The sequence below is a fragment of the Podarcis muralis genome, chromosome 2 (assembly GCF_964188315.1).
Source record: "Podarcis muralis chromosome 2, rPodMur119.hap1.1, whole genome shotgun sequence".
NCBI classification, from domain to species: Eukaryota; Metazoa; Chordata; class Lepidosauria; order Squamata; family Lacertidae; genus Podarcis; species Podarcis muralis.
Window position 1 is genome coordinate 107,924,517 of NC_135656.1, and position 12,898 is coordinate 107,937,414.

General features: G+C 46.9%; 1 protein-coding gene and 1 non-coding gene across 2 annotated transcripts; both read right to left on the bottom strand.

Moving 5' to 3' along the window:
• Positions 1–1,633: 1,633 nt before the first annotated feature.
• Positions 1,634–10,340, bottom strand: C2H6orf136 (chromosome 2 C6orf136 homolog). The gene is made up of 6 exons (XM_028713786.2): positions 10,049–10,340; positions 6,652–7,170; positions 4,832–4,920; positions 2,926–3,126; positions 2,162–2,231; positions 1,634–2,011 (listed from the first exon to the last, which is right to left on the bottom strand). Exons 1-6 carry the CDS (start codon positions 10,187–10,189, stop codon positions 1,853–1,855), a joined length of 1,179 nt encoding a protein of 392 aa, XP_028569619.2. The 5' UTR covers positions 10,190–10,340; the 3' UTR covers positions 1,634–1,852.
• Positions 3,253–3,359, bottom strand: LOC144327092 (U6 spliceosomal RNA). The gene has a single exon (XR_013392031.1). It is a non-coding gene; the product is annotated as a U6 spliceosomal RNA (small nuclear RNA).
• Positions 10,341–12,898: the final 2,558 nt, after the last annotated feature.

A 12,898-nucleotide genomic window follows, 5' to 3' on the forward strand; every position in this document is an offset into this window, starting at 1 on the left:
AGCGGAGAAGTCCTCCGCTGTCCCGGGGCGATTTTAAAATGCTGGCGGGCGGCAGCGAAGGCTTCGCTGCTGCCCGCCAGCATTTTAAGATCGCCCCAGACAGCAGAGAAGTCCTCCGCTGTCCCGGGGTTTTTTAAAATGCTGGGGGTGGGAAGAAAAGCCCTTGTCCCCCCCCCCCCCCCAGCCTTCAGAAGAGGTCGGGGGACAGACTGTCCCCGGACCTGGTCTGAAGTCGGTTTCCATAGGAACGCATTAATTGATTTTCAATGCATTCCTATGGGAAACCGTGCTTCGCAAGAAGAAAAAACTTGCGGAACGAATTAATTTCGTCTTGCGAGGCACCACTGTACTAATGTAAAATATCCTGTGCCTGTACTCAGTACAAAATCTACGATGTTGCTACAGGAAGCTGGAATGCCTGCCTTGTTTTTTGTTACATAGTAGAAAAAACCCTATGTAAGATACAGAAATGTGTTGCAGAGAAATCTGAAACAGGCTTTTATTTATAGCAGTGGTTTTCATCCAGTGTGCAGTGGCACCCTGGGGTGCCTTGAATAATGATGGTCAGGGGTGCCTCTGTCCCTCTTTCCTTCCCTCTGATGCCCTCTCGCATCTCTACCTCCCCCAAAGGTTATCAAAGCTGTTTGTTGCAGCAGCCCTGGCTACAATCTCCCCAGGCGAATGGTGCCTCTGGGGCTGGCCAGGAGGTGCTTCCCAGGCCCCTGTGGGGCAGTGTGAGGAGGCACCTCTCTTGGGGGGGGCAGCTTAGAGACCAGGGACGGCGGCAGCAGCTGCCTGGAGGACTCCCAAGGAGAGGGGAGAGTGTTCGAAAAAGGGTGAGAGGCAGCCAGCTCTGCAGGCAAGAGGTCACATAAGTGGGATCCTGAGTCCTTCAGGGGTGCCGCAGAAAGAATGTAGTTGGTCAAGAGAGCCATGGACTCAACAAGATTGAAAACCTCTGATTTATATTGCCAACTGCTACTCTGCTTCTCTTAAGCCAAGGGTGACTGAGCTGTGGCCTGCCAGGTGCTGTTGGACTCTCTTCCCATCAGCTCTAGCCAGCATGGCCAATGGTCAGGTTTGATGGAAGTTGTGTCTAAGTTAGTATAAATATAAGCTGCCAATTACCTAATAACTTTCCTAGCCCAACAGAGGAATTGTTTTGATTAATACAATCATCCTTATAATGATTTTTAAGATACAATATAAAATCAACCATAAATCTAGATTGGCGCTGGACAAAATTTTCATGTGGTTCAATCTTTCGTGCAAAGAAGCTCTTGCCAAGACAAGCCACCCTTTATGAAAAATTGTTTGCAATTCCGTCCCTTCTCGGCAAGCACTTTGATCCATAGAGGCATTCCTCATTTCATGGCGATCTTTATAAAGTGCTGCTAAGAGATGATGCACAGCACCAACCCATCGCTGTGATTCGCCTCCTCCGCGGTGACCATCGGCATCTGAAAGCTGCCAACCCTTTTTGACCATCTGCATGTGCCCTGAAAGACTGCCAAAACAGGGACCGCCTTTTCATGCTGCTGAAAAGGGTGTTGTGAAACGGGGGCCTCTGTTCTGAATCAGTAGTTTAGATGCAAGTTGTGCTTCTACGATGGAGCCACTTCATTCGCCCAGACTTTTCAACATAAACCTTTTATTATGTACAGATTAAATTACAACCATCTTTATACAGCGCTTGCTGGTGCAATTGACAGCATAGCCACATGGAAGGCAAAGCCCACGCTATTTATAGAGAGGCAACACCGACACACAATGAGCCACTAGTGGCATCCTGCCGGCCACACACAGATATTGTCAATGAGCTGAGAGACATGACTAGCGAGAGAGCTGGACTTCAGCTATCCCTACAACCTAGTGGTGCTTCCTGCTGCTTGCCAGCCAGAATTGATAACAGCAGGAGCAGCGACGGCTTCTGTTCTGACAGCCCCAGGCCCAACAACGAGGCTACGACAAGCTTTTTCAACTTGTTCAGGGGAGGCTGGGATGGCATGAGCTGCAAGGGGAAAATAAGCCAGGAATTAGGCTGGTGAGTGTAAAATATCTTCGTCTCTAGAATCAAGCAAAGTGAAGGGGTGGCAGGCGTGGGGAGGGAGAGAGTGTTTCTGCTCTCTCCTGCAGGTGGTATTCATGCACCAACACTCACCTTGCTTACCCTGTGACACTTAATCAATCCTTGTGAATCTAAGTAGAAAGTAGAATAGGCATCATAGGACCTGGAGAGGAATTTTTTAATTAAAAAAAAAACAGGCAAAAGATCAGTTGGGTGACATCTTCCAACAAATACAGCATGAAAATACATGTGTTTTGAATATATTACTGCATCTGAAAGGCTCAGCTCACGCTAACAGCCCTCAAACAGCACACAAATAAGCAGAAGACACTATTTTTTTTAAGACTTTCCCATAGCTACTTAACCCTAGCCAGGGCAAGCCAGTCTAAATACAGTGGTACCTTGGTTCTCGAATGGCTTGGCTACCGGACAAATCAGCTCCCAAACGCCACAAACCTGGAAGTAAGTGTTCCAGTTTGTGACTTTTTTGGAAGCTGAACGTCCAACGCAGCTTCCGCTTGAGCGCAGGAAGCTCCTGCAGCCAATCGGAAGCCACGCCTCGGTTTTCGAATAGTTTTCAGGAGTCAAACTGACTCCCGGAACGGATTAAGTTTGAGAACCAATTTACCACTGTACAGTACAGTTCTTTCAGAAGACTAGCCCTGGTGTAAGAATTTCATTAAGACAGAGCAAGATGGTTACCTTTTCACTTCCTTCCTCCCCCCCACCCCCCCAAAAAAGAACGATAGAAGCATGTCAAAAGCCCTAGTTCTGATGCCAGGGATTACACAAAACGGTGCATTTGTCTGGGGCTGCTCAGCTCTAAAGAGACTACTACCCCAAAGGAGATGTCTCACCTGTACAGCTCACTCTTATCCTTCTTGTAGAAGCGCAAAAGGAATACATGGAAAGGCAGCCCTTTAATCCGCCACCGGGCTTGGATGCTCCAGTTCTCAGGGTGCTGTGTCACCTTCAGCACCTCCATGTGCAAACTGGCAAAGTAGTTCCAAGCCAAGAAACGGCAGAAGGTCAGCGCCAACTGGTACATGGTTCGGCCGCTGGTGATGGGAGGCAGAGATGTGAAGAGAATGGAAAGGTCAGACTGGGATAGGAAATAAAGACACACTTTCCCCCATCCTCCCAGACAGGGAATGACCTAGTCCTCTCTTTTTATTTTACTTTTTAAAAATATGGAACGCTTCACGAATTTGCGTGTCATCCTTGCGCAGGGGCCATGCTAATCTTCTCTGTATCGTTCCAATTTTAGTATATGTGCTGCCGAAGCGAGTCCTCTCATCCCTACTGAGATAGATGATTCACACTGCCATCTCAAGTAGAATGACATATCTTGAACTTCCCTCTCTGTTCATCCCTGCAGGTTTAGACAAAAGCAGTACAGTTCCAGCCATAACACCTGGGAAGCTGATTAAGAAGGTTCCCCCAACCATTCTTCCTTCCCTAAATAGATCAAGGGTAGCCAGCCTTTTGGGGACCCATTTGCAAGCTGGAGAAACTGCCGTGAGCACTCCACACAAATCACCACCTTTTCAGCCAACTACAACATAGGGCTTTTTTCAAGCTTAATTTCAGGCATGGGAGAGGGCTCTATAGGAAAGTCTCTGCGGACACTGGCAACCCCCGATAAGCTCGCTCACTCACTCAGGGGTAAGTTGACACATGCCTTTCAGCCCCCGAGGACTACAACAAAGACTCACACATGAAACAGATCAAATGCCACGGATAACTCATGTAATCTCGCATTAAACAAAATGCTTGTTGGGAGTGGGGAAAAGAAGAGGAAACATACAAATTCTGCTACAAGTTAGTAAGTAATGATCCCCTGCCACAGAACAGCTAGATGCTGAAGGCAACCAAGGGATTTCAGAGGATAACTGAAGTAGCAGCAATTGTTGGGGATGTTTCAGTAAGCTGAAGCAAGATCATCCAGCCAATATCAGAGCACAGGGATGAGGGTCCAAAGCTCTTTCCTCGTACAGTTTTTTCTTCCAACATGCTCTCAGGCAGAAGCGACACTTCACCGTACTACAAGAGGCCCATGCTAGAAGAGAGCCCTGTAAATCTTCGTTTCTCTACTTCTGCTCACCTCAAATTCAATGGTAAGGTATTTGCCGAACGGCATAGGCACATGAGAGTCCATTTCAAAATATTCAGAGACTAAGGCATGACTCCAGGAAGCCCAGCCTGAGCTCTTTATTGCTCTTGCTGTGTCTCTGCAGTGTGACGCCATCTGCCAAGCGCCACATCCAACATGGCAGGACAGGGTATGTAATTATAAGAAGACATCGACAAAGGAGATGCAATAGATGGGGAATTGTGAAAGAAACCTTGCCCTAAAGACAGGCTGATGAAAAGCGCGGTGGAGTTTAATAAATAAAATACAAAAGATGAGGTGGAGTGCCAGCTAGGGCTTTGGGACCCGTGCCATTTTGAAAAGATTTGAGTAACGCCCACTGAATACAGCAAACCGCTTCTGCCAGTGATTCAAGCTGTCTAGATGCTGCCTGCTTTCTTGACTCCTCAAGATGGACAGAAGGCTGCCATTATCTTTGGGATGCTTCCCACAGAGAGCCAGATAACTTCTGCTATGCAACCATTAGATCTTTAACTTACACAATGGATAGAAGGGACTGTTTTCTTTCATCTACTTTAAACGTCTCACAGAGCCTTTCCCCCGTCATCAGAGAGCAGGTCATTCAGCCAGCAGGCATCACCCCCCATCCCTTCACTGTTCCTACTACTGACCGTGTTCTCAGATGCAGAATCTCATTGATGAACTCCACTTCCTGGGAGTAGATCCCATAGTCGTGGGTCTTCAAAAAGAAGTACGGTAACTGGAAGGGGGGGGGGGGACAAAACAAAAACTATGAACTATGAAACATTCCCAGCCCAACTGCAGGCTTCCAGTGCTACCTTCAAAAAACTTCCCCCTGTCTTCAGCTTTCACATCTATAGTACGTGGCTAACAGCTCTCTCTCTCTTCCTCAATTCAGATTGTGGGCTCTTTGGCCTAGGTTTGACCCAGGGGAGTGGGAACATATTCTTGGTTAATTCCAATTCGAAACCTCAACTTTGTATGTGGAAATTTACATTTTAAAATCTGATATTCTGACTCAGCCTTCCAGGCACAAATTTAAAATAGAATTGGTATATACACTTTGGTAAGAAAGTGGGCCAGGATTCTGAGACTCGTGCACGTAACAAAACCTTTTCTGCATGGATGGGACTTGTTACGTGCTGGATATTGATGCACCAAAGTCCCCTGGCTTTCATGCGTAGCTCCAGGAGGTGGTTGTAAGAGGAGAACTCCAAGCTACTTCTTGGGTTTTTTGGATCCCTGCTTTGAACTCCCGCCTCATTACAAAAGAGGCTTTTGGAAGTCAAATACTCAGGCCCTTAAAATATGAAATCCTACACTTAAATTTCAAGTTTTCAGTTCTCAGTGGTACTTCTTTACTGCTATAATTTCTAGGCCCTCCGGGTTCTCAAGCAGGCAGAGGTTTTTCCCACCGCCTCTGACCTGTGATAGTGAGGCTTCCTCACAGAGACTCCTTCCACCCTACTCCTCACCCCTCCACCCCTGCCAATCACACAGGTAAACATGATGGCTGGAAGTCATCCAAGGAGATATGGGAAGATTCATGTGTTACTTCTCAATGTGGCAGGCATTTCCACTAAGACTGCGCACATACCATACATTTAAAGCACATGACTCCCCCCCCGCCCAATCCTGGGAACTGTAGTTGTTAAGGGTGCTGGGAATTGTAGGTCTGATGGGTGAACTATAGTTCCCAATATTCTTTGGAGGGGCAGGAAGGAATGTGCTTTAAATGTCTGTTGTGTAAGCAACCCAAGTCAGTTTTGCGTGATAAATATTTGTGTCTTCTCATGAAGGGAACAAAGAAAACACTGCAGACAAAGGTTGTGGCATAGAAGATTTCAGATCTTAGTACATGAAACTAACTTACTTCATGATATTCACCATGTAAAAATCACCTCAGGGTGACATTATCTCATAAATTATTATTATTATTTATTGAATTTATATACCGCCCAATACCCAGAGGTCTCAGGGCAGTTCACGGAATAAAATCAGGATACAAAACCACAAAATACCCAATAAAAATAAAAACAAAAACCCAATAGCTCCCCCCCACAAAAAAAATAAAATTAAAGGGGCATAGGTTTGGAACAACCAAAGGCCTGGTTAAAAAGGAGCATTTTTGCCTGGTGCCTAAAGCTGTGTAATGAAGGCGCCAGGAGAACGTCCCTGGGGAGAGCATTCCACAAACGGGGAGCCACTGCAGAGAAGGCCTCATCTCGTGTTGCCACCCTCTGGACCTCTTGAGTAGTAAAGCAGTAAACGCTGAACCTAACCTCCAAGTATGTTAAGATGAGGAATCTTAACTCCTGCCCAAGCCACACAGAACAGAACCCAGCCTGCCATGCCACTCCTTATTCCAATATCAAGTTCAAAATATGCTAGCCTGCTTTTGGGAAGTCTTCCAGTCCTAGCAAAGCAAAAGCACTAAGCTCCATAACTGGACAAGATCCCCCATATATACCTCTTTCCGTAGTTTCTGATGCATGACTGCAAGATGCTCTTCCATGTTGGGGTCATCCCTTTCTGGAGAACTAACTGGGGAGGGAGTCTCGGTAGTAGCCCTGAAAGGTGCAAGGGGCCCCAGTGCTACCTCTGAAGCCTGGTAAGGCGATCGGTACTGCCAGCCGTGGAAAAGGCTGTGCAGGGAGTCTAAAGAGGCACCATCCAGCCCTTCGCTCTCTTGCACCGCAATGTCGTCCTCTTGCCTCCCGTTCACCAGCGTGATGGCACCCTCCATGCCCTCTGGTGGGGAAAGCACAGCGGGGTGGGGAAGGACCCTAGTTTCTAGATAGCGCACTGGCGGGCAAAGGCTGGTCTTCAGTTTCGTACTGTTGATAACGGCAAAGTTGTCCCCAGGAGGTGCAGGCAGGACGGTGGGAACTTCCGGTGGGTTCTTGGTGAAGAGGGAGTGGAATGTCGGTCCTATGGAACCGGAAGAGACTAGCCCTGGAGGTAGTTTGTCCCATGAGCCATCCAGGTCCTAGAATAAAAGAAGGTATTTGAGGACAATTAAAGCAAGGTAGCCCAGCTGTGCCCCTGGAACTCCTGAGAAGTGAAAGAAGCTTGCAAAAGCACCTAAATCAAGCTTCCTCAAACTCGGCCCTCCAGATGTTTTGAGACTACAATTCCCATCATCCCTGACCACTGGTCCTGCTAGCTAGGGATCATGGGAGTTGTAGGCCAAAAACATCTGGAGGGCCGAGTTTGAGGAAGCCGGACCTAAATTATCCTCCTCAAAAAACCGGAAGCATTTTTGCTCCGGTTGATGGGAGAAGAAATTGCAAAAGTAGATCAAAGACTATTTATGTATGCTACCACTGCAGCAAGAACTTTGTTAGTCCAAAGGTGGAAATCATAAGAATTACCAATGACTGAGGAGTGGCAGATGAAGATGATGGACTATGCGGAATTGGCCAAACTGACTGTGAGGATCCGGAACCAAGAGGACCAGAAATTCCAAAGAGATTGGAGTAAATTTATTGAATATATGAAATATCATTGCAAAAATGTGAAGACACTAGAAGGACTGATATGAATCCTGTAACATAACATAAAAATAGTATCTGACCACTGATAATAAAAGGATTGGATATATGTTGAAGGACAGAAACCGGCAGCTAAAATGCACATTCAATTTATTAGGAAATGGGAAACCAGTTGAAAGGGGGGAGGGAAGTCACAATCTCAGCAGAGCAAATGAAACTGATTTGTTATTGTAATGTTGCTATATTTTATGGGTTTTTTATTAAATAAAATAATAAAAATTATATTCCTCAAAAAAGGAAGTCCTACAGCCTCAGCCGCCATTCTCAGCTCTTTTTAAAAACCCACACACACCAATAAATGGGAAGCGTGACAAGATTTGACACAAGACTGACAACTGCTAAGTTAATGGTTCTGGCACCAGGCCTATATAAGGGTCTAAAGAGAACAGTCCCATATTCCTTTCCTCAATTCCTGCACCAGCCAGTTTCCATCTTCCAGGCTACCTTGGTATTCAGCGAGAATGGAACTGTTTTAGATATTTCACATCCTCACATCAGTTAATTGGTCATTCTTGTGTTCAGCATTGCATAGAAACTGACACACAAGATAGTGCAAAGTAAAAATGCCTAGCAACAATATCAGAGGCAGAACCTGGTAGAGTCATACCTCGGGTTAAAGTAGCTGCGGGTTGAGTGTTTTCAGGTTGCACTCCGCAGCAACCTGGAAGTAACAGAATGTGTTACTTCTGGGTTTCGCTGCTCGCGCATGCGCAGACACTCAAAATGATGTCATGCGCATGCACAGACAGGGCGAATCGCAACCCGCACACACGCAGAGGCGGGTTGCGTTTGCTTCAGGATGCAAACCGGGCTCCGGAACGGATCCCGTTCACATCCAGAGGTACCACTGTATTTTGAAAATGTCTGTTTTCCAGTTGACATAAATGCAGGGCAAACCCTGAAAACGGGTGGGCAAAGCTGAGTGAAGCTTCACAGACTAAGATGGTATCCAGTGATCAGTCAGTAAGCCCCACTGTAAGCCCCACTTCAGCAATTTGCCCTTGCCTACAGATACTATTCCCTGCTTCCCCACTGTTTGTTGTCTATCTCGGGGACAATGAAAGAGTGTGCCTTCAGGGATGAAGTCAAACTGTTGGAAAGTTACAGCGCTTGCTGTGGCTGTAGAGCCTGATACAGGAGAGGCATGTTTTATTGTAGGTGGGGCACAGGAAGGCGTCTGCTTTTGCTGCTTGGGGTGCACCTTGACATTTCTTCTCTCTGCCCTCCTTCTCAGTGGTCACTCCTTCTCCAGTCACTGCTATATAGCTCATCTTAGCACAGCCCCAACCCAACCCCTTGTTGTGAAGATCTGAATTTTAGAAGGCCAATAAATTGTGGCGTATGTAGTGCATTTTTTCTGGGGAGACGCGGGAGTACACATACGCCTCAACGTTTTGTGAATCTTTGTACTTTTGTCCATTTACTGTATTTATTTTTCCCGATCTGAACTATAAAATGGTGATTTTCTTGAGTCAAAATGAGAGTACAGTGGTACCTCTGGTTGCGAATGGGATCCGTTCCCGGGCCCCATTCGCAACCTGCAAGGAACGCAACCCGCGTCTGCATGGGTCACGATTCGCCACTTCTGCACATGCGCGCAACGTCATTTTGTGTGACTGTCTGCACATGCGGCGAAACCCAGAAGTAACCCTTTCTGGTACTTCCGGCTCGCCGTGGGACACAACCTGAAAAGATGTAAGCTGAACCCAGCGTAACAAGAGGTATGACTGTACCCCTAAACATTTTTTAAAGGAAAAAAAGCACTGGGCGTACATATGCAAATATATATAAGAGGGCATGTGTATTGTGGCACTTTAAGAACCATGAAGACTATGTTTCCAGGAATGGTGCCTCAAGCCCCCTCCCAAGCATGTACTGTGTGTGTGTGTGTGTGCGCGCGCGCGCGCATGCATACGCATACACACACACAACCAGATAGTTAGATAAATAAACATAAACACAAACACACAATCACACACAGATAGATAGATAGATAGATAGATAGACACAAACACAAAATCATACACACAATCACACACACACACGGGCTCAGCGCACGAGGGAGGCACGAGCAACGATCCAGTTGCCAATCTCGCCACTCGCGATCCTACCCAACTCAGTGCTCAGCAATTTGGTCCCACGGACCATGTGCCAACCCCCGCCCCCCCAAAAAGCAGCCCTCCTTCCGGGACTCCCATCATCAGCACTCAGAAAGGAGCAGGGTCGCCTGGCCACGCCCCCTCCGCGCCCGGCCACGCCCCTTCGCCCACCCCGCCCTCCCGTCTCCCGCTCTCTCCTCGCTCGCTCTCTCACCTTCGGCCGCGCCCGGTAACAGCATCGCGCCGCGTCGCCGTGGCCCAGCCGGAGCCTGCCGCCGCCGCCCCCGCTTCCTCCCCACCTCCACGGGCAGCGGGGCCCCAGGCGCCCGGCCACCGCCCGGCTCCGCTGGTACATATTGCGGACACAGGGCGGCTCCCCACCTCCAGCCCAACGCCTCTCGCCTCAGAAAGCGCCCGCTGCAGCCGGCGAAGCCACGGCGCCTGCGCCGGCAAGGGAGCCTCCAAATGCGCAGGCGCAGTGCCGTAGTCTCCTTGGGCTGAAGGAGGAAGGCGTGCGCAGGCGCCCTCTTGGCCGGGCCCCGACCCCGCTTTGAACTTTCCGCGAGCGAGCGACAGCTCTTCGCCCACTGCGCTTGCGCAACGAGGCTGCTGCTGCTGCTGCTACAAGGGGTTACGGTTCTGCTGCAGGGAGACTTCCGGTTCTCTATCGCAGCTGACAGCATCCTCCATGTGCGGGGGTCGAGAGTGCTAGAAATGCAGAGGGCCGACAAAAAAATGGCAGTACGGAGTCCTTCGAGTCCTGTCCTTATTTCCCCCCTCCCAGGATATTCCTTCCCATCCTCTCACATCACACACACAGCATGCACTGAGCACAGCCAGGGCTCACTGGACAGTTGCTTGGGGGGGTCAACACCCCCTCTCCTCATAAGAAGTTGAATATATTTTGTTCCCCAAAGCTGCAACTGTCTCCCTCTTGCGCTTATGTAGTCAAAACGATCAACCCTAGAAGAACTTCGCTTTTAGTTATGTAGGATAATTAAATGTAAAAGCCCCAAAACACACGTGGTTAGAGGCTCCTTTGGGTGGAGGGGATTTGAGATAACCATGACCCTAACAACGAAGTGCCCCTGTGCATTTTTTTAATGCCTCGTGACAGGTAGAAGGGCAACAGTTTCACAAAGTATTGCATAAAGGTGTATCTTTCAGAGTCTCTCATTACAGTGGTACCTCGGGTTACATATGCTTCAGGTTACAGACTCCGCTAACCCAGAAATAGTACCTCGGGTTAAGAACTTTGCTTCAGGATGAGAACAGAAATCGTGCTCCGGCGGTGTGGCGGCAGCAGGAGGCCCCATTAGCTAAAGTGGTGCTTCAGGTTAAGAACAGTTTCAGGTTAAGAACGGACCTCCAGAACGAATTAAGTACGTATCCAGAGGTACCACTGTACAGTCCTTTGAAAAAGCTATGTCTTCTACCCAGGATAGTGAAAGAAACCTCATGCCCTTAAAGATGTGATAGGAAGATGATAATAATACAGCCCTCTAAAAGCCTTAATGACAGGTAAAGACATAGATCTCAAAAGCTGAGAGCCAATATTTATCATAATAGGCTTCACTATTACAGCAACCTTCTTGGTGAATCCTTACACCCTTAACATGAAGTTGCTCAGTTCCAGTCATAAAGCCCAGTCTTTTAGCTCACTTTTCCTACTTGTTGCTGTTGGTGAATGTTAATCTGGTTTTACCAGTTTATTACCAGTTGAGAGCTGGTCACACCAACACAGACCAGATTGCATCAATTACTCCTTTTGAATGGCTCTCGCTTTCACAGGAAAATGGAAATTGTGCATTGCTCTACCTTCCAGCCTCCCTTCGTGATAATGTATTTCCCTCTGTATGCACACATAAAGTTAGGAACTATTTATGTGTCTGAGGTGGGTTCTCATCCACAAAACCTTACACCACAATATTATTTGAACCCTTTAAGGTGCCGTCAGACTCGTGCTACAACAGACACAACTCCACTTCTGTAATTTCCTCACAAAATGTTTGCTTCAGTTATGAGTGCAGGTATCAAACACGGCGTGCGTACATAGAATTATATAGACTATTGGTTTCAGTGAGTTTAGGTACACCCAGTACTTTTTTTTCTGGGGGGACACAGGGGTACGCATACCCCTAAACATTTTGTGAATCTAAGTTTGGCCTCATTGAGGGGCAGTATTTCAATATGAGTAGGAAAATGAGAGTACCCCTAAACATTTTTTAAGGAAAAAAAAGCACTGGGTACACCTAACAGCAGCTCCCTTTCCATTTTCTATCATGCATATATTCCCGCCCCCCTTCTCCTTAACATTGTTTCTTTAGTTTAGGTAGTACAATATTACTTTAAATTTTGCCAGGTAGTTAGCGTTACTTTGATTCAGAAGTAAGTTTCCTAAAAAATAGTTCCTTGTAAGATTTTGAAAAATAAAGTTACACTGAATATCAGAACTTTCACTGTTGCCTTATTCTTCCCCAAATAAACAAACAAACAAAATTATTTCCTACTTTAAACCCTGTTTTATTCCAACAGCTAGAGAACAGGCTCAACTGAAAGACAAAAAATAAATAAATTGCAAGCTAGAGAAGTTACACTGATTTCAACACACTGGAACAAAAAGGTACTTCTCATGTACTTGCAACTCTTTTGTCCTGCATATGGAAGCTTCTAATCTGAATAGGAAATGATGGCTGCAAGGAACTCTGCCTTTTCTCTATCTTGAGCCTGCCCAGACTTAAGTGCTAGAAAACTTTTCTGCATCTATGGGACAAGCAGCCCCAAATGCACGTGTTCAAATAGGGAAAGAATGCTGGAAGATGCAATTTCATCTTTGCACCAGAACAATGACTGCGAAAGCTAATTCATGCATGTTTTTCAGGGGTCTGTGACTGCATCAAATGTGTAATTTATGCATGCTCTTCAATGCTGTGCTAGCCTGAAGAGATACTTGCATGATCAACCCTCAACAACAGCAACAGCTTGATATGAAATAACCTGTTATACCTACATCTACATAAATTCTGCACAGGACATTCATAGCTTAGGGAAGACAACAACTCTG